The 25,100-nt window shown below is 41.5% G+C and overlaps 1 protein-coding gene across 22 annotated transcripts in view; it reads right to left on the bottom strand.

The window, feature by feature from the left end:
* NEDD4L (NEDD4 like E3 ubiquitin protein ligase) overlaps nt 1-25,100 on the bottom strand; it is a 578,915-nt gene that overhangs the window by 87,286 nt on the left and 466,529 nt on the right. For 8 of the 22 annotated variants that reach the window (XM_073620478.1, XM_073620530.1, XM_073620514.1 and 5 more), the window contains 7 exons: nt 22,360-22,489; nt 17,968-18,141; nt 14,714-14,788; nt 12,947-13,021; nt 10,823-10,897; nt 9,000-9,074; nt 1,595-1,654 (listed from right to left, as the gene is read on the bottom strand). In XM_073620478.1, the coding sequence (XP_073476579.1) occupies nt 1,595-1,654; nt 9,000-9,074; nt 10,823-10,897; nt 12,947-13,021; nt 14,714-14,788; nt 17,968-18,141; nt 22,360-22,489 (664 nt within the window). The remainder of the gene's footprint in view (nt 1-1,594; nt 1,655-8,999; nt 9,075-10,822; nt 10,898-12,946; nt 13,022-14,713; nt 14,789-17,967; nt 18,142-22,359; nt 22,490-25,100) is intronic. The other 14 variants (XM_073620504.1, XM_073620460.1, XM_073620468.1 and 11 more) reach the window with 12 other exon arrangements.

The raw sequence follows: 25,100 nt of genomic DNA, 5'->3' as shown, positions 1-25,100 counted from the left end.
CTGGGGAAATGCTTCCTATTGTCTCCACCAGAGGAGCGGGGACTGGGGAAATACTTCCTACTGCCATCAGCAAAGCAGAGGGGACTGGGGAAATACTTCCTACTGTCTCCAGCAGAGGAGAGGGGACTGGGGAAATACTTCCTACTGCCTCCAGCAGAGGAGAGGGGACTGAGGAAATACTTCCTACTGCCTCCAACAGAGGAGAGGGGACTGGGGAAATGCTTCCTATTGCCTCCAGCAGAGGAGAGGGGACTGGGGAAATGCTTCTTATTGCCTCCAGCAGAGGAAAGGGGACTGGGGAAATACTCCCTACTGCCTCCAGCAGAGGAGAGGGGACTGGGGAAATACTCCCTACTGCCTCCAGCAGAGGGGAGTGGGGAAATGCTTCCTACTGCCTCCAGCAGAGGAGAGGGGACTGGGGAAATGCTTCCTATTGTCTCCAGCAGAGGAGCGGGGACTGGGGAAATACTTCCTACTGCCATCAGCAAAGCAGAGGGGACTGGGGAAATACTTCCTACTGCCTCCAGCAGAGGAGAGGGGACTGGGGAAATACTTACTACTGCCTCCAGCAGAGGAGAGGGGACTGGGGAAATGCTTCCTATTGCCTCCAGCAGAGGAGAGGGGACTGGGGAAATGCTTCCTATTGCCTCCAGCAGAGGAGAGGGGACTGGGGAAATACTTCCTACTGCCTCCAGCAGAGCAGAGGGGACTGGGGAAATGCTTCCTACTGCCTCCAGCAGAAGAGAGGGGACTGGGGAAATGCTTCCTACTGCCTCCAGCAGAAGAGAGCGAACTGGGGAAATGCTTCCTATTATTGCTTCCAGCAGAGGAGAGGGGACTGGGGAAATGCTTCCTACTGCCTCCAGCAGAGGAGATTGGACTGGGGAAATGCTTTCTACTGCTTCCAGCTAATGACATCATATCATCTTTTCCTAGACAAAGTCACTGAACTAGATATTAAGGTTACATTTAGACATGCAACAGCCCATGCTGTCACTCTGAAAAGGAATCTACGATTGATCGTTTTTCAGAGGTGTTTGACAGATGGTAATGAGGGGATATGTCGCCATTACTGCCTTTTTTTAACCCTGTAAATACTGCACTACATTACAGACAGTAGAGGTGTGGCCTCATTCACTTACATGGGAGGCATTCAGCGGCTGTACTGCCTGCTGAATATGACAGGGGTCTTCTGTATAACCCTGGCCGACTGCTTTTGCAGCTTAAGAGGGGCAGTAAAAACATGGTTCATCTACCTATTTTACCCCCCACCCCCAATAAGTACATTGGGGATTACTTAAAATTATTTAAAATGTAGGTAAAGTCTACCTTTCCCACTCTCCACCTCTGCAGAATAATATAGGTTACAAAATGACAGGTGCTCTTCAACATTATTAAAATTAAAAAACCGAGAAAAAAAAACTTGATTTTTTTCACCAGCGGTGAGTAGGCAACCACAAAAAAGTATTCACAAGAAGCCAACAAACAATATGTAAAAAAACAGACTAAACTTTAACCAATTAACACAGACAATTAATGATTGATTTTGGTGTCATTGTTCACTCTATTTTTAATATAATTGTATAGATATTACCGTGGAATCCACTCCACCTGTCACAGTTGAGGACCGCACTCGTCCTTTTGGGGCGCTTGGCTGTTGAATGATAATGGGAGCATTAAATATTACCGGCTCAGTTGTAGTTCAGTGATCCGGTTAGCTCAGAAAGTGGGAGAATTACGTAGAAGAAGAGTTAAAGGCCAACTATGATGAAAACTGATATTTGAGTTTTGCGTGGTTGCTGGAAAGATGAATCACATGTTGGCTTCTTATTTCTCTTTGGGACATCAGTGGTGAGATATCTCCAACTTCTCTATGCAAAGGTTAGAGACTTTGAAGCTAAATAGTGGTGTCAATCCTTCCTCACAGACGCTACATAATATAGGGGTGCTTCTCTCAGACAGGGATGTCCAGAGGGGTTCCTTGAGCTATTACCAACTTCAGATAAGTAACCAGTGATCTATTTAGCTATCTATTATGGGGGCATTCTTCCCACTGACCACTAATGTAAGGAGCATTCCTATCTCTGACCACCAGTGGAAAAGGTTCCTTCACCCACAAACCAGCAATGTAAAGGGGTAATTCTTCCCACAGGCCACTAATGTAAGGAGCATTCCCCTCTCTAACCACCAGTGTAAAGGGTTATTTCTCCCACAAACCAGCAATGTAGGGGTGTAATTCTTCCCACTGACCACTAATATAGGGAGCATCCCCCTATCTGATCACCAGTGTAAAGGGTTCCCGCTCCCACAAACCAGCAATGTAAGGGGGCCATTCTCCCACTGACCACTAATGTAAAGTGCATTCCCTTCTCTGACCACCAGTGTAAGGGGTTCCCTCTCCCACAACCAGAAATGTAAAGATTTAATTCTTCCCACTGACCACTAATGTAAGGAGCATTTTCCTTATCTGACCACCAGTGTAAAGGGTTCCCTTTTCCACAAACCAGCAGTGTAGGGGGGTAGTTCTTCCCACTGACAGCCAATGTAAGGAGCATTGCTCTCTCTGACCACCAATGTAATGAGTTCCCTCTCCCACAATTCAGCAATGTAAGGGGGTGATTCTCCCATTGACCACTAATGTAAGTAGTTCTCCCAACAACATGGTCATTCTACCGCCAACAACCAATGTAAGGGGGTGCTCCTCCCACTACCACCAATGTAAGAGTATCCTTCTCCCACTAACCACCAGTGAAAGGGGGTGATACTCCCACTGACTACCAATTTAAAATCATCCTTCTCCCAAGGACAACCAATGTAAGGGGGCCATTCTCTCCCTGACCACCACCCTAAGGGGACATTCTCCACTGATCACCATTGTAACTGGGTGCTTTTCAAACTACCTACCAATATAAGAGGGTCCTTTTATCACTGACCACCAATGTAAGGGGCACTTCTTTACTGACAACCAAGGGAACACTACTGCCTGTGCTATATATTAACTTACTCTCCACATTCATGTACTACGAGTTGTAGATATATTAGTAGGGGTTCCCTGATGCCTGAAAGACCTCCATGTTAAAGGGGTCAAGAAAGGCTGATATATAAAGTGAGGGCTCCAGCTGTGAGAACGGGACACTACTATATTCAACCACCAACCCATATGCAAACGAAAATTTCAGTTTTGTGTGCAGCTGGCCTTTAGAAATCATAGATTTAAAATTAGCAGCATAATTAAATAATTTGGTTATCAGTATGATTGGTTTAATTGATTTTTCTGTAGTCACAATTTAAAGGAATCAAACAGTACAAAAAAAATTGTTTAGGTAGGAATCATGTCCAATGTACACTTGTGAAATGTTATCATGAATATAGTGTTCCTGATGCTATAAGATCTGGTTCACTGTATAGAGAATGATATTCCATGTCACAGTCTCTCCTCAATATACGTCTGGAGCTTTTGTGTCCACCCAAACTCCTCCTTTTAAATCACTACAAGACATGCATAAGTAGTGTTCTCTTTAATTCATTGGCGATCAAGATTGCAGAGGTGAAGCTGGGCTCTGGAATCAGTACGACCCAAAACATTTTTTCATAAGCGTTCCTGGAAAGCGTAGGTGACTTCCATCATGTTGTGGTGAAACATGAGCGAGTGAGACTTGAGTGATGGCATCTGCTAATGACTGACCATTGACAGCGTAATTGCACAACGTAACCTATTTAAAACTTCCACCTTTGAAATTAAATTACTAGTGATTGTGGCAGTGCACACATTGGCAATCTGTTAAAATATGGTGAATGGAGGGGACTGGCTAGGAGTGCTCAACGGTACAAATAAGAATATTTATATCTTACAGAACCGTATGTAAGGCAGCACAAAGTAAAACTTTGTTTTATCCTGCCATTAAGATACTTTGTACAGCATGACAGCAGGCACCAATTATGTTTTAGCACCTTTTTAAAATGGAGTTATAAATTGGCTTAGGAGCCCTCAAAGCAGGGGACATGCAATGTAAGTATGTAAATAAGCACCTTCATGTAACATGGAGCTGAGCCAAGCCTCTTAAACCACCCCCCCCCCCCCCCCCCCGCAATGCAGGTTCTCACTGCCTCCCATATTGCAATGTGGGCTCTCAATGTCTACCACACTGCAAGAGAAACACTCACTGCCTCCCACAGTACTGTGTGGGCTCTCACTGTTTTTCACTGCAGAACAAGAGCTCTCATCATTTGTTTCCCACACTTCAATATGAACTCTCACTGCTTCCAACTGTGCAACACGGGCTCCCACTGTGCAACACTGGCTCCCACTGCTTCCCACTGTGCAACACTGGCTCCCACTGCTTCCCACTGTGCAACACTGGCTCCCACTGCTTCCCACTGTGCAACACTGGCTCCCACTGCTTCCCACTGTGCAACACTGGCTCCCACTGTGCAACACTGGCTCCCACTGCTTCCCACTGTGCAACACTGGCTCCCACTGCTTCCCACTGTGCAACACTGGCTCCCACTGCTTCCCACTGTGCAACACTTTCTCCCACTGCTTCTCACTGTGCAACACTGGCTCCCACTGCTTCCCACTGTGCAACACTGGCTCCCACTGCTTCCCACTGTCTCCCACTGCTTCCCACTGTGCAACACTGTCTCCCACTGCTTCCCCACTGTCTCCCACTGTGCAACACTGTCTCCCACTGCTTCCCCATTGTGCAACACTGGGTCACATTGGCTCCCACTGCTTGCCACTGTGCAACACGGGCTCCCACTGCTTCCCACTGTGCAACACAGGCTCCCACTGTGCAACACGGGCTCCCACTGCTTCCCACTGCGCAACATGGGCTCCCGATGCTTCCCACTGTGCAACATGGGCTCCCGATGCTTCCCACTGTGCAACATGGGCTCCCGCTGCTTCCCACTGTGCAACATGGGCTCCCGCTGCTTCCCATTGTTCAACACGGGCTCTCGCTGCTTCAAACTGTGCAACACAGGCTCCCACTGCTTCTCACTGTGCAACACGGGCTCCCACTGCGCAACATGGGCTTCCACTACACATGGGCTCCCACTGCCTTCCACAGTGCAACATGGGCTTTGGTTCTCAAAGTAAAACGTGGGCTCCCACTGCTTCCAATATGCAATGTGGGCTCCCATTACTTCCCATTGTGCAACATGGTCTCCCCCTATTTCCAATGCAGGCTCATGTTGCTTCCCACAATGCTATTTGGGCTTATTCCTGCCACCTACAATATAATGTGGGCTCCCACTAGCTCTCAAAATGCAAAGAGGGCTCTTGTTGCCTCCCACAATGCAATGCGGGGTCTTTAAGCATCAATCTTTCATTCACTACACCCAGGGGCTTTCCACTTTCACAAAGTAAAGATCGGATACCCCTTACCACAATAGCCCCCCTCTAAACACTTAGTAGACCTAGACATATCTGTCTGGGGGACAGGGCTCTAAAAAGAGTGGTATTTGCACTGCTCCAAGGAGATATTCAGGAAACATTGACCAGACAGATACTGAAAGAATGAATATGTCTATACAGTCAACAATCTGTTAATAATGTGCCTCACTTCTTTTGCTCACAAGTTCACTTTAGCATTTCATTTAGTTTTTACATAGCACAGGATCTCTGTCATTCAAATGTTAAGAGATGTAAACATTTATTTTTGCGTGTTCACTCCTTCTGCTCCTCTGGATGTAATAGGTGATGGGTTTGGACAAAAAGAAAAAACAATCTCCCAAAGTGCAACAGCAGCTTCCACCATTCTGCTCTATGTAAGTTGTGCTGCCAATCAGAATCACATAGAAGTCCCTGGACTTCATGTCAGCTGCTCTCCTGTTGCAAGGAAGGGAAGTGTCTACAGCTCCTGTGAACTTAATCATTTGGGCCAAAAAGTCAATATTTCTGGTTGCTATGGCAACATCTGTATAATAACCCTCTACAGGAATGCGTTATGGGAGACAAGCAAATTCCACAGAGCAGCCATTTTCTATCCAAGCTTGATAAATATATCGTAGGCAATACTGCAAGGTATTTCACATGTTGAGCGATCATGTAAGCAAGTGACAAATAAGGCAAGGCTGTAAATGTCAGAGAGGTGATGAGATAACACCTCCAGGCATCAAGGATGGAGGGCTGGAAATGTCGTATTAGTGAAGGCTGTGGTTATGCCTGATGCTTGGTTAGCAACATTCCTTGAGTATGCATACTGGGAAATTGGTATTAGGGCTTGTGTACACAGGAGCTCCATTGCTACCTTCAATTCTGGCTACAGTTTGAACTGAATAAAATCCAGCCAAAATGTTTCATCTTCATTCTAACAAAATTGTTAGAAAATTCTGGCAGGTTTGTGTCAATATACTGGATAATATTAGAGTCTAACTGCACACAGTTCTTAAAGGGGAGCCTGAATGGGCGAAGCGACAGGTTCTCTTGAAACAACAACTGCCCACCTGCTGACACTCACATTTGCTCTGATGCCCCGCCACTCCATTTGTCTATCGGAGCCGAGAGTCTTAACAAGTGCAAGCTCTGTGCTGGATGGTGTTGGAGCTTAGACAGGGTTAAAGCTGCTGTCAACTATAATCAATTCTGACTATAGATAGAACTGCAGGCAAAGTATGACATAGGTATGCTGTTACCCTCTTTTTTACATGTATAGTACATGGATGCTACCTTTCTTCTTAACACACATTAAGCAACTTACGATGGGATTCAGCTGTGCTATAAATTTCACTTCTGATGCATGAAACTTCAACTCCTTGCAACTCTTACTTTGCAGGCCTGTGATAAAACTGTGCAAAGTAATAGGCTTGAAACTGCACGTCTAGCATAAGAGGAGGGCTTACATGACTGAGTTTGCAGTCTAGGCTGTAGTCAGGCAGGTTAAATGATATGGTTTTAAAAAAAAAGAAGGTTACCTTATTGGAGGAGAGCAGGGTGTGGCGGGATGGGGCACTAGTGGTCTAATAGGAGGAGGTGTTGCTTGAAGGGTCAGTTGGAGCCTGGTTAGCATTGGAGAACCGTCACCTGCCCTCCTTCCCCTCGTTATGGTTTGATTGGTTTACCCTCCTCTTTTTTTTTTTTCCCTGACTGTGTTTGGTGAGTGTAGGGGTGCATGTTGCTTTCACAATCTCTGAGCAAGTGGGATTCGGTATCCAATCCCAGAAGATGCCAGTTTTGGGGAAAGGCATCGGATGGATCTAGTGTGCGACATCATTCCGCACAAGATGGTTGGATAGTCCCCCGGCTGTGCTTTTTACCACTGCTTATTAACTTCAGGATACATGTAAGCGCAATTTTTTATTAAAGATATACTTTTTAAACTTTTTTACACTATGTGGCTTCTTGTTTTTTATGCATAACATGCCTGCCCATTAATCGAGGGGATGTGGAGTACTTGTTAGATCCAATACCAGCAGTGGGGACACTGCAGTGATCCCCTTTTTGACAGAATCATTTGATCATTGCGATACCCGATCGTGAGAGCATCAGCTATCCGATGGACACCATAAATGCACTTTGATCTCTATAACTTAAGATCTCTTTTATCTGGTAAGAGGCCTGCTTTTTCTATTGGGAGGAGCACCTTGTTTGCACTGGAGCACTTGATTTCAATATAGAGCACTGAGCAATTTTTTGATACACCTGGAATAGCACGGATTCATGGATTATGGACTTTTTTCTTTGGATTAATTGATTTTGTATATATATATATATATATATATATATATATATATGAAATTTGTCATGTATATAGGTCTTTGAGACACATTTGTATGCAATCCTACTTTGCACATGTTAAACATACAATTTTTTTTTCATATGGGTGTACCTTCCCTATTGACGTCAGTAATGAGACATTGGTCTTCGGGCTATATTGGTCTGTAATTTGGTAACTAATTGCCCCCCAAGGCGTAATTGCGGCGGGGGATTGTGATATGGAACTTCATGGTTGATACAGCCAATTCGGTAAACCAGGCGTGCCTTCAAAAAGCTAAGACCTATGAGAAGGTCAGTTGTATACATTATTGTTAGTACTTGTTATGTACATTGTGTTCGACTTAGTGAAAGGGAAATGCCAACGAGAATGATTCTGCTTAAACTACAAATTGCTGCAATCAGATTTTTTTTGTGACACGGACCTAACAGATACAAAAACACCCAGTGAGTGGCTGATCCTTAACTGAAATGTTTTTGGGCATAACTAGTCTTTAGTATAGCAGTTAGTAAACTTAAGCTGGACACACACTAGTAGAATTTAGTTCAAAATGTTAGTTTTTGGAATGTTGGTTCAATTTTCTAATTGTTAGTGGGGTCAAGTTCGATGTTAATTTTCAACTGCAGTGATGGCAAAATCTGAATGGAAAATTTTTCTTGAACAAATTTCTAAGAGTAGATGTTGTTTTTTGTTTGGTGAAGTCCATTCACTCCAAAAGCAAATGTGAAAAATACATCTTTTAAAGTACTTTTGAACTCCATTTGTCAATTTGTTGAATGTACTGAGAATTTTCATGAGAATGTCATACAAACATTCATTTGAAATTCTGGTAGTGTGTGACCAGCCTTAGCTTTCCTAATTTAAAACCGTAAGAAGTAAAAGTCTTCAGTTGATGAAATTTCCCCTTCAAATACACCAAACGGTTATAAAACAAGAAGAGGGTAATAGCGCTGCCTATAAATATTCCAAATGAAACTTTCAAAAGCCAAAAAGACAACAGACATGTTTTCTGTAATCCATGACAAGGTAACCAAAAGTTAGTGATCCCTTAAATCAATAAGTAATATAGAAAAGACCCGCAAACCACCAAAAAGTAAGGAAGAACACGATATAGCCTTTTTCCTGTTTACAAAAGTTGCCATGAATTTTTTGATATTACTCTTTAACATTTCTTAAAGAGTCTGCCTTTCCTTTGTGTTGTCCACCATACCACAGGAAAAAGATCAGCCGTGTCAAGAGGTAAATGAAAAAACAAAAAACAAAAAGAGGGAAGGGGGAATTTACCATGGGCGGCTGAGCCTGTTCAGCGATACCGTCAGTCACGCTGCAAGATCGTAATCTAGACGAGGGCTCCCGCTGCTGAAAAGACAAGATGGAAGCAATGTTGCCTTCTGCTGAATGGTTGCTAGGGAAAAGAGGCACATTTGTAGTCCGATGGCTGAGGCAAGTAGAAGTGGGTGACAACAATACTCCAGATGTTTCACCAGTTGTTTTAAAACACTGCCACCCTTTTTTTTTTTTTTTTTTTTTTTTTACAAAGCTCAACCTGAAAATAGCCTCTGCCAGAAAACTCACATGAGAGGCAGTTGATCTCCTACACAGAGAACAGTTGACTCTGGTATGGGTCACTGGATAATATTCGATTATTATCTCTTTATAAAGGTCTATACTGTAAATATTCTCACTAAAGACCAACTTAATTCTGTATTTTAATACCTCTGAGAGATTTGGGTGATGAGATATTCCTCCCTACTAAAAATCCTAGCTCTCAAAATGACATGAGTGACTACTGAAGCTGCAAACTCTGCAAAAACCCAATCATACAACCAAGCTACTGGAATCGAGGTGACCCAGACTATTCATTGACTGCAAAGCAAGAATTCCAAGCAACTGAAATGCTAAGGATTACTAAACCAAAGAAAGTCCCCCCTCCAAAAACTATTCTTAATCCTCCTAAGCAACGATGCCGTGTATATTAGGTTGAGGCCTAAGGGAGCCTGCCTATGGTTCAACTTTCACCAAGTCGAACACAAGTTCGCACTCTGATGCTGTCACTCATAAAACTTTATTAGCCAGCACAGACACACAAAGGTATCAGAGTAGGGCGGTCTGCAGGTGGAGACTCCTTTGTGTGTTTGTGCTTGATAATAAAGTTTTATGAGGGATGGAATCAGAGTGCGACTTGGTGAAAGGGAGACGCTAACGAGATTGATTCTGCTTAAGCTACAAATTGCTGCAATCAGATTTTTTGTGTGACATAGATAAAAAACATAATCGGCAAGTGGTTGATCCTTAACGGAAATATTTTTGGCTGTAACTAGTCTTTAGTATAGCAGTTAGTAATCTTAAGCTGGACATACACTAGTATAATTTTTTGATAAAAAATGTTTGTTTTTGGAATGTTGGTTCAGTTTTCTATTTGTTTGTGCGGTCAAGTTCAATGTTAATTTTCAACTGAAAATTCTGAATGAAATATTTTTCTAGAACATATTTCTAAGAGTAGAAGTTGTTTTTGTTTGGTGAAGTCCTTTAACTCCAAAATTCAATGTGAAAAAGCCAACGAAATTTGAAGTACTTTCAATCACCATTTGTCAAATGTACTGAGAATTTTCATAGAAATGTTGCACAAACATTCATTTAAAAATCTGCTAGTGTGTGGCCAGCTTTAGGGTTGCTGTTATAAAACAGTAAGACGTAAATGTCTTCAGTTGATGAAATTTCCCCTTCAAATACACCAAATGATTATGAAACAAGAAGAGGGTAATAGCGCTGCCCAATAATACATATTCCAAATGAAACTTTCAAAAGCCGAAAAGACAACAGACATGTTTTCTGTAATCACAAGACAAGATAACCAAAAGTTAGTAATTAATAAATAAACAATAGGTAACTTAGAAAAGACCCGCAAACCACCAAAAAGTAAGGAAGAACACGATATAGCTTTTTTCCTGTTTAGAAAGGTTGCCATGAAATTTTTGATATTACTCTTTAACATCTCCTAAAGAGTCTGCCTTTGTGTTGTCCACCATACCATAGGAAAAAGATAAGCCGTGTCAAGAGGTAAATGAAAAGAATAAAAAAAACAAAAGAGGGAAGGGGGAATTTACCATGGGCGGTTGCACCTGTTCAGCGATCCCGTCAGTCACACTGCAAGACCGTAATCTAGATGAGGGCTCCCGCTGCTGAAAAGATAAGATGGAAGCAATGTTGCCTTCTCCTGAATGACTGCTAGGGAAAAGAGGCACATTTGTAGTTTGATGGCTGAGGCAAGTAGAAGTGGGTGACAACACTGCAGATGTTTCCACAGCTGTTTAAAAACACTGCCACTCTTTTTTACGAAGCTCAACCTGAAAATGGCCTCTGCCAGCAAACTCACATGAGAGACGGTTGATCTCCTACACAGAGAACAGCTGACTCTGGAATGGGTCACTGGAAAAGATCTGATTATCTCTTTATAAAAGGTCCATACTGTAAATATTCTCATTAAAAACCAACATAATTTTGTATTTTAATACCTCTGAGAGATTCCGGTGATGAGATATTCCTCCGTACTAAAAATTCTAACTCTCAAAATGACATGAGTGACTACTGAAGCTGAAAAATTTGCTTTATTTCAACATGGAGCACTGAGCACTTTTTTGATACATCTTGAATAACACGGATTCATTGATTATGGACTTTTTTCTTTGGATCTATTTATTTTTTATATATATAAATTACCTTTTAACAGCGTCAGGGCGTGAGCCCCATATGCATGAATATACAAACACCGTAGATCAACTTCCAAGAAGGGGGAACAGAATAGATCTCCCAATATAATATCTCAAAGAGGTAAAAAAAAAAAAAATAAAATAAAAATTGCTGCAATCAGATTTTTTTTGTGACATGAACCCAATAGATACAAAGCACCCAGAGAGTGGGTGATTCTTAACCGAAATGTTTTTGGGTATAACTTGTCTTTAGTATAGCAGTTAGTAATCTTCGGCTGAACATACACTAGTAAAATTTAGTTAGAAATTTTTAGTTTTTGGATCGTTGGTACGATTTTCTAATTGCTAGTGGGGTCAAGTTCGATGTTAATTTTCAACTGCTGTGATGGCAAAATCTGAATGGGAAATTTTTCTTGAACAAATTTCTAAGAGTAGATGTTGTTTTTGTTTGGTGGAGTCCATTCACTTCACAATCAAATGTGAAAGAGGCAAGGACATTTTGAAGTATTTTCGAACTCCATTTGTCAAATGTACTGAGAATTTTCATGAGAATGGCGTACAATCATTTAGAAATTTGCTAGTCTGTGGCCAGCTTTAGAGTTGCTATTATAAAACAAGAAGTAAAAGTCTTCAGTTGATGAAATTTCCCTTTCGAACACAGCAAATGGTTATAAAACAAGAAGAGGGTAATAGCGCTGCCTAATATATATTCCAAATGAAACTTTCAAAAGCCAAAAAGACAACAGTCATGTTTTCTGTAATCACGGACAAGGTAGGCAAAAGTTAGTAATCACTTAAATGAATAAGTAACTTAGAAAAGACCCGCAAACCACCAAAAAGTAAGGAAGAACACGATATAGCCTTTTTCCTGTTTACAAAAAGTTGCCATAAAAAATTTTGATATTACTCTTTAACATCTCTTAAAGTGGAGTTCCACCCACTTTTACAACTCTTCAGCATCCCTCACTAAACTATGCACTGTAAACAGATTAGATATTTTTAAATTTTTTTTCTCAGCACTTACTGTATATCTGCTGTATTCATTTTTCACTTCCTCCTCCCTGGCCGTAGCCCATCGCATCATTTCCTGTTTGCAATGCCTTCTGGGAAGGGGCGGCAACTTCCTCTGACACTGTCATTGCTATAGAAACCTGACCTAAAACCTATTACACTGCTTGTGCTGCACTGAGCATGTGCGAGATCTGCAAGGATGAGATCCAGGAAGAAATACAGTCTGGCTTCAGATGCCCACACTTAAGATGGCCACGGTCTGCTGTAAGTTTATGAAATAACAAACTACTGCTATAAACTAACAAAACAGACCTTAGTTTACAGACTAACTTTACTAGAATACATTAAGCTTGCGTATTATAGGTGTATTTTTATTTAAAAAGTATAATTTCGGCCGGAACACCACTTTAAAGAGTCTGCCTTAGTGTTGTCCACCATATCACAGGAAAAAGATCAGCCATGTCAAGAGGTAAATGAAAAGCAAAACAAAAGAGGGAAAGGGGAATTTACCATGGGCAGTTGAGCCTGTTCAGCGATACCGTCAGTCACGCTGCACGACCGTAATCTAGATGAGGGCTCCCGCTGCTGAAAAGACAAGATGGAAGCAATGTTGCCTTCTCCTTAATGACTGCTAGGGAAAAGAGGCACATTTGTAGTCTGATGGCTGAGGCAAGTAGACATGGGCGACACGGCTGCAGATGTTTCCTCGAATGATTGAAAGCACTGCCACTCATTTTTTACGAAGCTCAACCTGTAAATGGCCTCTTCCAGCGACCTCACAGGAGAGGCAATTGATCTCCTACACAGAGAACAGCTGACTCTGGTATGGGTCACTCGAAAAGATCTGTTTTTTATTGTCTGATATCTTTATAAAAGGTCTACACTGTAGATACCTACCAAAAATTCTAGTCCTCAAAATGGGACAAAGCTGAAGACCGAAGCTGAAAATTTTGCTCCAAACTGCAAAAACCCAATCATGGAACCAAGCTAATAGAATCGCTGTGACCCAGACTCTACATTGACAGTAAAGCAAAAATTCCAAGCAACTGAAGCTCTAAGGATTGCAAAGAAGAGGTTTGGCTCCAAAACTCTTCTTAACCCTCCTAAGCAATAATGCTGTGTATTACAGGTGCAGGCCTAAGGGTGCCCACCTATGCTCTGTTCCACTTTCACTCAGTCAACACAAGGTCGCACTCTGATGCTGTCACTCATAAAACTTTATTAGCCAGCACAGACACACAAAGGTGTCAGAGTGGGGTGGTCTGCAGGTGGAGACCACTTTGTGTGTTTGTGCTTGCCAATAGGGTTTTATGAGGGATGGAATCAGAGTGTGACTTGGTGAAAAGGGAAACACTAACTAGATTGATTTTGCCTAAGCTACCAATTGCTGCAATCAGATTTTTTTTTTTTTTTTTACATGAACCTAATGGGTACAAAACACCCGGCGATTGGCTGATCCTCAACTGAAATGTTTTTGGGCATAACCAGTCTTTAGTATAGCAGTTAGTAATCTTAAGCTGGACATACACTAGTAGAATTTAGTCCAATTTTTTTTTTTTGGAATGTTGGTTCGATTTGTGGACTGTCAGTGGGGTCAAGTTCAATGTTAACTTTCAACTGCTGTGATAACAAAATTCGCAGGAGCTGGATGGAAAATTAATCTTGAACAAATTTCTAAAACTAGATGTTGTTTTTGTTTGGTGAAGTCCATTCACTACCAAATCAAATGTGAAAAAGAAAACTAAATTTACTTCCCTAACAACACTTGTCCATTTGTCAAATGTACTGAGAATTTCCATATGAATGTCATACAAACATTTATTTGAAAATCTGCTAGTGGCTGGCCAGCTTTAGACTTGCTATTATAAAACAGTAAGAAGTAAAAGTATTTAGTTGATGCAATCTACCCACCAAAAACAAAAAGAGGGTAATAGCGCTGCCCAATACATATTCCAAACAAAACTTTCAAAAGCCAAAAAGACAACAGACATGTTTTCTGTAATCACTGACAAGGTAACCAAAAGTTAGTGATCACTTAAATCAATAAGTAACTTAGAAAAGACACGCAAACCACCAAAAAGTAAGGAAGAACACGATATAGCCTTTTTCCTGTTTACAAAAAGTCGCCATGAAATTTTTGATAATACTCTTTAAAAAAAAAAAAATAAATAAAAGATTCTGCCTTTGTGTTGTCCATCATACCACAGGAAAAAGATCAGCCGTGTCAAGAGGCAAACGAAAAAAAAAAAAAAAAGAAAGAGGGAAGAGGGAATTTACCACAGGTAATTGAGCCTGTTCAGCGACACTGTCAGTCACGCTGCAAGACCGTAATCTAGATGAGGGCTCCCGCTGCTGAAAAGACAAAATTTAAGAAAGAATTGTTCATTTAAAACTTGAGCAAAATCATTGACAACATCCAAGATTGACACAAGTTGTGTTAGTATAAAAAGTCACACCATCAAACCCCTAACATTAAAAAATAAACTAAGTAAATAAATAATACATTAAAAAAAAAAAAAAATCACCAAATGGGAGAGATTCATAATAATGGTTACCTTACTCCTTTCCCAAGCTGCTTGCTGCAGTGAAGAAAAAAACGTGGTGTCTGTGGTTAGTATATTATCCCTAAGTCAGAAGAGTGATTCAGCTCAGCAATGGAACAATAACCCAGAGATTGACGGCCTTCATTAATAGAAAGGAAGGCAATGCCCACAGCAACCATTTAGAAACCAAATCCTGTGTTTAAAGCGACACTAAACTATATCCATATTCCCAAAAAATAATCTATACACATTCACAACTTAAAGTGGTTGCAAAGGTTCAATATTTTTTACCATCATGCATTCTATGCATGGAGGTTAAAAAAATCCTACTGAGTGCAGCAGGCCCCCAGCCCCCCTAAAACATACCTGAGCCCTATTTTGATCCAGCAATGTGCACGAGAGCCTTGGCTTTTTCTGGTCTCTCTCTCTCCTCATTGGTTGAGACAGCAGGGGTAGCCAGTGACTCCCGCCACTGTCAATCACAGTCAGTGAGCCAATGAGGAGAGAGTAGGGGCGGGGCTGAGTCACGCTCCATGTGTGAATCAGCAGTGCACCTTAATTGCGGTCATGTGCACTGCTCTACCACACTACACATCCCATAGTCCATAGTCCCTAGTCTACCTCAGGAGCAAGCAAGCATTGGTGGCTACATTCCTACTTACAGTGGGACCATAGGGAATGAACATAGCCACCCTCTAACAGGAAGTAGGATAAAAGCAGAAGCAAAAAAAAAAAAGTTTTTGGAGATTTGGTGGTGGCTGAGAGCAACAGAAGGGACTTTTTTGAGTTAAGAATATATAAAGTTCTTTTTTTTTTTTTTAAACCAGAGTTTAGTGTCACTTCAAAGTATGGATTAGAAAACGAAAGAACAAATCTGAATTGTTGCTATGACCACATTCTTTTCTTTTAGACATTACTGGAGCTTATAAAAAAAGGCAGTGTGACTAAAACCCATAGCAACCAATCAGAAATAATCTATTACCTGATCTGACTATAGTTAAATTAATTAGGATCGTTTAATATGGGATAAAGCACACTGTGGAACATCAATTCTCCCTGCTCTGTTTTACCTTTAATGTAGCGGCAAATCCAAGATGTTCCATATTAAATTAAATTTGTCCATTAAAAAAAAAAAAGCCAAATCCCAAAAAGCCAAAAAGATTGATTTTCAGCAATGAGAGCTGAAAAGAAGAGGCTACATGCCTGAAAGTAACGATTGCTATGGTAAAGTTTTAGTTTAGTGGGTTCATGATTGTCCCATTTGAAGTTCACATGTCTATAATAAAGTAATTCTATGGTATAGAAAGTTGTAGAAAAGGAGGTATACTGTCATGCACTAGAAAGTATTAAAATGATGAGGCTTAGGCCCCTTTCATGCGATCGGCCCACTTGGATCCACCTGTCCGTTTTTCAGGCGGATCCAAGTGGATACGATGGGCAGGCAGATGTCAGCGGAGATGTGTCCGCTGACACCCGCCTGCCATCCGACCCGACAAAATCCACCTAAAACAGATGGATGGCGATACGTTCGCCATCCATCCAGCGGATCGGGTGAAAACGGACAGGCTGTCCATTTTCATCCGATCTGCCCATAGAGAACAGTGGGGCTCCGACAGGTCTGTCCCTGCACAGTGAGCAGAGATGGACCTATCATCCGTTTGTTCAGCAGGGTTTTAATGGAGCAACCCCCCGCTAAGCTAGAGGAGTCAGTCCAGTGGATCTGCCCTGTGTGAAAGGGGCCTTATACAGAGCTGTTTTTTGGCACAAGAAAAGTTCCAGCATAGATGAAAAGAGCTTCTGTTACCTTCAGGAGATGTTAAAATTCACTGCACTTTAAAAAAAAAAAAAAATAAAACAAAGGCACCACAATTTTGATTTCTCTATTGATTCAAATGCATTTTTTTTACCAATATAATGGCATTTTGCAGAAATTAAAACTCTCAAATTCTCTCATTCCTATATGGCCTGTTAGTCTGTGAGCTTCTTCAGAGGACAAGTACTGATATGAGTGGTCCTACGTAGTCTGTAATTGACAGTGAATATATTTGCGCTAAATAAATAGGCAAATACACTAAAATAAATCAATCCTGACATTTAAGAAATTAGCGGCTATAAACATCCTATAAAATATTTTAGTGGGGAAGTCACAAAGCAGATCAAATCATTCCCTGAAACCACAGAATCTACTGCCAAGTGGCTTGAAACTCCATATTTTCTGAGTATACACAATAGATTCCTACTTTCATCACACCGAACAAAAAACTATTACCCTATTTATCTTCTATTTATATATTACATAGTGTTTTACCAAACTATTTTCATCAATTACTGACCCTGAAGAATCAAATAATATAATGTCCAACCAGCTCATACAGGATGGCCAAGTAGTGTTCAAGCTCAAGGGGCAAATGAGTTCAAAGTTAATAGTTTGTCAGTTTTTGGGTTGTGAAAGTAAACCAGAACACACAGAAGAAACGCTAAAGAGGTCACTGTACAATCCAACCCCTTGTTTCAATTTTGCAGTGCAGGCAATAATGAATAAAGCACAGCCCACATAGTAGTTATAGACGTCCCAAAAGCAGTCTATCGAAAGTAGGGCCGGGTATGGTAAGAAAAACAAACAGGGGCAGGTTTTCGGTGGAGATTGTAGCGATACTGTCAAAACTTGAAGTCCCAAAGGAAGTTTGTCAAAAGCAGAGGTGGATATTGTAAAAACAGGTAGGTCTTGGGTGGATTTAAGGTGTGGTGAATAGTGCCCTTTTTTGTTTTTTTTACCTGCCAAGGCTGGAATGCGCACAAACACCTTATTTTTCCTGTGCACCAGTTTTCATGAGTCAAGGAAGTTGCATCTGATACTCAGCTGGGATCTTCGATGGATTAAGTTCCAGGATTCTAATTACTAGTAATTTGTTGACACAGAGCTAATTGCAGGCTGGGCATGTCGTGGTACAGATGAGAATGTCTGCCAACTGCAGTTTCATTACTTACAATAAGTGAGCTGAACTGTTCCCCATTGGACTCAGAGCTGATCTGTAGCCTCCGGTTGAGCTCCTCCGATAGTTCCAAAGCGCTGGCCCGAGAGACAGGGGATGCAGGTGGCGGTAGAGATGTATTCAGATTGTCGCTGCTTAAACTCATTTCCTCCGAAATAGTCTCCCATGGCTGGAAGGAGAAAAATGTTTTATTTGCCAAACTTTAAACTAAGATGCTGATCTGCCTAAAGAAGCTGTGGGGAATCTGATATTGATTGCCTTATTTAAAGATAGTAAGTACCTTACATGAATTCAAAGTCAAGCCAATTGTTCAAAAAAACAAAATGGTGAGTGCTATAGACAGCTCATAGAACATCAAGTTGGCTACGCAAATCCATATGAACTAACGCATTAATCTAAATAATGTACACTTTTCCTCTAAAAGGTAAACACTTTATTCTTAATACATTTTTTCGACTTATTTCTAGTATGAGGCAACCAACAGTTGTTGGGGAGAACCATGGTTTGGATAGGTCAGAAAATATATCCCAATTGCTACTCTTCCCCTTGATAAATCGGCTCTGGCCTCATTCACACCACACTTCATCCTATTAAAATAAATGTACAAGATCAACAGAACCAAACCAAGAAGTTTATGGATTGTGCCTGAGCAAACGACAGCCTTTTCAAGCCACGATTAGCTCTACTCACAAATAGATTTCAGTGCACCTGATATAGATAAAAACTATGTACTAGTCATTTTCCTGGGGTGATAGTCTCTAAGCACAAACCTACCAGATCCCATCCTCTTTACTTTATAGACAAGTGGTCTCTTGAAATTGGGCAAAGTTCAAGGCAGGGAAGGCAGTATCTGCCATAGAGGGTGATGCTTAATGCAGTACTAAACCTTTCTATCCAATAAGAATGGGACCATTTTAGCTGTGATCTGCTATGACATCAGCCATTTGAGGGCTTGAAAGACTGGTTGAGAGCTGACATAAGTATGCTGGGAAAACAGTCACAGTTATCACAAGAGGCATGTTTTGAATGCATACAGTGCACATGCCTTAGTAAAGAAAGAACTGCAGGAAACAACATTGGTATGTTTGAATAGAGAGTTAATAACATTTATGGAACTTTTCTAATTCAAGCTTTCTTCTGGGAAACAAGTTAAATCGGTGGGATTCGTTTTACTTTAATATAAGCAACAAAAATAGATGCACTTCGTAAAAAAACATGCTCACACCCCAGAATGTGGTATTTAGACATGACACGTCCTTTAAGGCCGGGTGCAGAATACTATTTTTTTTTTTTTTTTGGTGGTACTATATACAAAATCTGCCCGGTGCTGGCTCTCTGTCCAGTCAAGCTTACATCTATTTTTGGAGAGCAGACCATGGAGACTTGACTAACATGTTCAAGGTCACAAGAAGACAACACTGGAATTCTAAACTGAGCAGTATAATATATCTCACTGTGTCATTGTTAGGAAGCAAGTGCTTTTAACCGCAGAGCCCCCAAAAGCATGACGGTGGCGTTTTATGGCTTAAGTGACATCAGCCCACTCGGAGGTGTCCGCTACTTTGCTGGTTGGACTATTTATATGTAGTCTGCAGTTACTTGTGTTTTAACATTTTGAGGGATTAAACGGCTTGAATGCCAGTCTCTGCCGTTGGACACATTTATCTTCAAAGGGCGAGACGTTCCCCACTTGCCCTGTCTCCCCTATGAAGGCATCGCAGCAATGCGTTGCTTAATGGCATTCCTTGGCTCACTCCATTCGAGTAGCTGGATTGCTGATTGGAAAGGAAACATGGGCACGTACATACACATACTATGATGTCATCACCTGCACCACTTAAGTTAGATTCCCAGCAATGAGAGATCTGTTAAAAACTCTAAATTAAATGTGTACTAATGCTAATTGGCTTCCTGGCAATGGGAGGGCTAATCGTATGCAAATCAACTCTTTGGCATTAGATTTAGTGTCTGTGCCTTCCTGTCTAAGTGGCAGGATGACTGACAGCAGCTCAGTGAAGCAAAAGAGATGTCAGCACCACCACATATGTCTAAGGGGGGGGGGGGGGGGGGGGCAGCTCATGGATCTGAAGAGCTTTACAAAACACAATCAGTAATTTCTGTGAACATAAATGAGTTAACGCCTAAGGTATCTGAAGATTCAAAGTTCTTATAGTGTAATTCATGATTTAAGTGTTGGGATTGCTGTATGTTCAGAAAACCCAGAAGTCTGTAGTTGCTATATTTTGAACTGTAACAAACAGGGGATTGCTGGGGAGCAACTTTATAGCAAAATTGTGGTTGGCAATAGTCCACTTGGATGCATAGTTAAGTGCCCGCACACTGCTCTGCTTTCCCGCGAGCTTTCTCCCCATCCAGTACCTCACTATCAGTCCATAACTGTGATAGGTACTCTCACAGAACAAATATAAAGTATTAGAGGTGGCAGGGCAAAGCGCCAGCCCATGTCTAAAGGCAATTGTATTAGAGAGTCTTCTGTGTTTTAGAGATATTGTGGAAAAACTGTTAGAATACACCATGTAATCACCTGAGGTTGTGGATTTTTATCCTCAATATCAAAACTGGTTCACCCGTACTTTCAAATAGGACTATTCCAAAACTTGCTGAATTAGTCATATAAATGAAGGTACATGAAGGTGTTTGCACACACATACTCATTATGGGAGCCCTGAAACCTAGGGTACTCTACAACAACCCTTTTCCTCCTTATTGGTCCAGCAATGTGATGGATGGCCTTACAGAATGTAAGTCACTGGGAAAGGGGAAGCCTAGAAGACATTTTTGTTCTTTTCTAGACAAAACATGAAACTCTGCACAAACTGTTGGCGCTATATAAATGCTGTATGGTAATAAGGTGCATTATAGAGCACCCAAAGGATTTGGAATTCAAGGCTACCACATTTCCTTTAAACTAACAAGTTAACTTTATGGTACCTCTCTTTAAAGTCATATCCAATGATAATCTAGGTTCTGTTGGTGCCCTGTGGACACTGCAGACCATTCGCTCGGGGGGGGGGGGGGGGGGGGTTGTTGGCTCCAGGATAAGCTGGAACCATGGGCCATGTGTATGCAACCTCTCCTTTTCCCAATGGGCTAAACAGAAAGGGACATATTGGTAGGCTTGTCAGTGGTCCTGTTGTTCACCTGTCTCAACCAGTGCTTGTGCCCTGTGTTCAGCCAGTCTCCCAAGTGCCCTGTGTTCATGTTTATACAGTAGACTACCAGGAAAGGCATCAAAGGACAATAAGATTGTTCCGGCATGCCTGACCGTCCTCTGGGGTATATTTACAGATTGATTAAACTCATCCGTGTGCTCCTGACTGTTACAGATGCAGCGACCCTAATTTGGTAACAAAGCTTGCAAATATCGAATCCATGTACTGGAAAAAGGATGCCTTTTTGATAACCTGGCATGCTATGCTTTGAGTGTTTAAGATTTATCTACGCTTGGCAGAACTAGGTAAAGAAGGTCACCTATTAATTGTCATTGCAGTTCCGACCCCCCTTCCCCCTAATTCCTTTGCACACCCCTCTGTGTATTAAACAAGGAACGGAGGTGTTTTGTATTCAGGAGACTGCACAGATTAGTGAGCAGTGCGCCGCTGGGTCCGCTGCCCTGCTCTGTAATAACCTCCAAGTGATATTGCAGGCTGTAAACAAGGAATCAGCCAGGACTCCGAGTCTCTAAATGGATTTCATACATGCCAGTTTGGTACTTGATACGTTGGTGCACAGATCAAAACACCAGTCTCCACGGTGAACAACAGGACCACTGACAAACCTACCAAAGTGTCCCTGAAATGACCTAAATTCCGCTAACAAAAGTCCAAGGGAATTTGCTAACAACAAACCAACTACATATATGGAAATACACCAGGAAACATCTAAATCAGTGTGTGTGTGTGTGTGTGTGTGTTTTTGGAGAGAAAGCTATGCTTTAAAGAAGGCAGGTATGGATTGTGCTGGATTTCCTGTATATTATGAAGGCTTTAGTGTATTTGTGAAGGGTAATGCTAAGTTATGCTTCAATGACAAGCTAACGCTGACATCTGTACCATTAAAGTGTATGTGTACAAAAAAATGTAAACTTCTCTTTTTCCTGTTTACACCCCCACAGCATATCGCTATACATATTTTTTTTTTTTTACAGCAATTAAGGGAATCAAATAATTCAAGCACCTTCTATGGAGAAAGTGACACTTCATTTGGAAGGGTAAAACACTGGACCCCTAGGTATGTCATCTATCACATCTCAACTTTGCTGCAGTGTTCAAACTAAACCAGGGTTTTCAGATCTTGATGGAATTTTCCTTGATGGACACAAATAATGACCTATTATAAGGGTAATCAAATATATTGCTCCACTCACCTCTGGTACATCCCCTCCGTCCACGTGTTCTGGTTCTAAGTCTTCACTGATGTGCCTCCTTGATCTGAACACTCTGTGGGCCTCTTGCTGTATGTGTCTGATGTTGTTATCTGATTCAGATGCAACATCTCTGGGAAACGTCAAGAAAACATAATAAAACATTAGAAATTCAATCAAGCTCCTGGAGCAAAAAAACATTTTAGAACTGTAATTCCGGATACATTATACACAGTATTTACAGATATGAATTGGAAGATTTACTTACTATTCCTGTTTAGAAAACTGTCAAATGTTGGATTGCTTGTCACTTAATGAGCCTGTGGCAAGGTTCAGAAGGCAAATAAAGATGGGTGAAAGTAGCAAAGGAGAAAAGCTTTGGTGGCCTTAACCTGGAAGTTTTGGGAGTGAAAAAACAAAAAGGACATTTCTTACAGACAGAGAAGATGATGACTTTGCAGTCTGTTCTATGGAACTGGAGAAACTCAGAATCAAAGTCTCTGTGACTGGTTGATTTGGGTAAAAAAGTCTTGCACGACTGTGGTAAAAAACCTCAGTCGAGAGGAGAGAGAGGATCAAATCACACCCAAATGAGCCAACAAGGAACCTGGAGATGGAACAGATGTTAAGAGCAAAAGATAACATGATTCCAGGCTGCAGACATTGGGACCCTCAGTAAGAGCATTGTAAGGTGCCCCAGAATCATTAAGAGAATGTGAGCTGACAGAGACATATTGCGACTGCAATGTATGGGCTCAGGGTAAGAGTAAAGCCATAGGAGACCAAGGTCATAGTTAGTGGGTAACAGGAATAGACTGAAGTTCCACGTGGCTCTTTGCAAGCAGGACTAGCAGCAGGGAGATGCATTCACAATGCTGTATGGCAGGAAAGAGAGCATGTGCGAGCGACACTCCACCCTGCAGATGTCAGTGCTCAGTCACAAAGCAAAATCCATGGGAAAACTGTGATGAGTCTAGGTGAGCCTTCAGAGCCAGGGCAAGTTCTGAAGCAATGCCAGAACCAAGCGCCCAAAGGTAATTTCCAGACTATCCCCACAATGTCAAGTCCAGCAGCGCCTGGTACACCAAAAACCAGGCTGAAAATGGCTGTGATGGGAAACTACAAATCTAAGGGACAAAGCTCTGGCAGTAATGTTGAAATGAGTCTTGAATGAAGAAAAAAGTCAAAGAATGAAAACAAGAATATAGCAAAATATAAATTAGTCTTTTACACTGTAGAACTGAAGAAAAGACATCTATCCACCTAGGACACTAGCATTAAACATGTTGGTGGGTGGGAGGGTTATCCTGGGCTAGCATATAGTTTTTGCTTGCCAGTGTCCAATCCTCTGGTGGGGGCAGTATAACCCGAAGGTGAAAGAACTCCAGTGTCCCTCAATAGATGAGAAATATATATTTTACTCTATGGAAGGAAGACCAATTGCTCAAAATATTAACAGGAAAAGGGTCCAATGTAAACAGCATTTTCAACACAAGGCCAGCAATGCCAGCCTACATGCCTTCCCTTGTGAGAGGTTTCTGTTAAGAACCATTAATAATCTGCAGTTCTACTGTTGGGTCTACACACTGTTAATAAAAATGTAAATGACTTAAAGCCTGAGGCAGTAAATATGTTGCTAGTAACACACTGAAATGGCCTCTCACTGGAGGAGTATCTTTCCATATTTTAACCTAATGCACTGGTGTAAGTCTTGTTTTATAGGATACATTTTCTCCCTCATAATTTACATAAGTGCTCCGACAGAGAAGATGGTGCAGGCCTATTGTAATGAATTACATGTGTTGACACCTTTTACCGTTCACATCTGCCCTCCACAAGACTGCTATCTTATAACTGCTGCAATAGCTGGAAATAAGCCAAAGTTGTAATGCTGATCTTTTATAATATTCATGCTAAAGCTGAACTCCCGGCAGGTATAAAAACACTGTTTGATGCAGCATTTATTCCTGTAATGTAATTAAATGTATTTTAACATAAAATTAGAATAAGTACTGGAATTTGTCTTGATGTCCTCTCCTGCACAGAAGCACTCCGACTGGGAAAGGGAGGAACAGCTCTAGGAGCATGATCCCCTCCCTTCACAGACTGGGCCGCAGGGGTCATTCCAACATAACGACCCCAAACACACCTCCAAGAAGACCACTGCCTTGCTAAAGAAGCTGAGGGTAAAGGTGATGGACTGGCCAAACATGTCTCCAGACCTAAACCTTATTGAGCATCTGTGGGGCATCATCAAACGGAAGGTGGAGGAGCGCAAGGTCTCTAACATCCACCAGCTCCGTGATGTCATCATGGAGGAGTGGAAGAGGACTCCAGTGGCAACCTGTGAAGCTCTGATGAACTCCATGCCCAAGGGGGTTAAGGCAGTTCTGGAAAATAATGGTGGCCACACAAAATATTGACACTTTGGGCCCAATTTGGACATTTTCACTTAGGGGTGTACTCACTTTTGTTTCCAGCGGTTTAGACATTAATGGCTGTGTGTTGAGTTATTGTGAGGGGACAGTACATTTGCACTGTTTTTACAAGCTGTACACTCACTACTTTAAATTGTAGCAAAGTGTCATTTCTTCAATGTTGTCACTAAAAAGATATAGTAAAATATTTACAAAAATGTAAGGGGTGTACTCGCTTTTGTGAAATACTGTATATTCTTTTGAGCAATTTAAAAAAATTCCTGAACAAAAGAAATGTAGCTCTTCCCCCCAAAAAGGGTGCTGATC

Source organism: Aquarana catesbeiana, linkage group LG01 (assembly GCF_042186555.1).
Source record: "Aquarana catesbeiana isolate 2022-GZ linkage group LG01, ASM4218655v1, whole genome shotgun sequence".
In the NCBI taxonomy this organism is placed as follows: Eukaryota; Metazoa; Chordata; class Amphibia; order Anura; family Ranidae; genus Aquarana; species Aquarana catesbeiana.
This window is presented reverse-complemented; position numbering and strand designations above follow the sequence as displayed.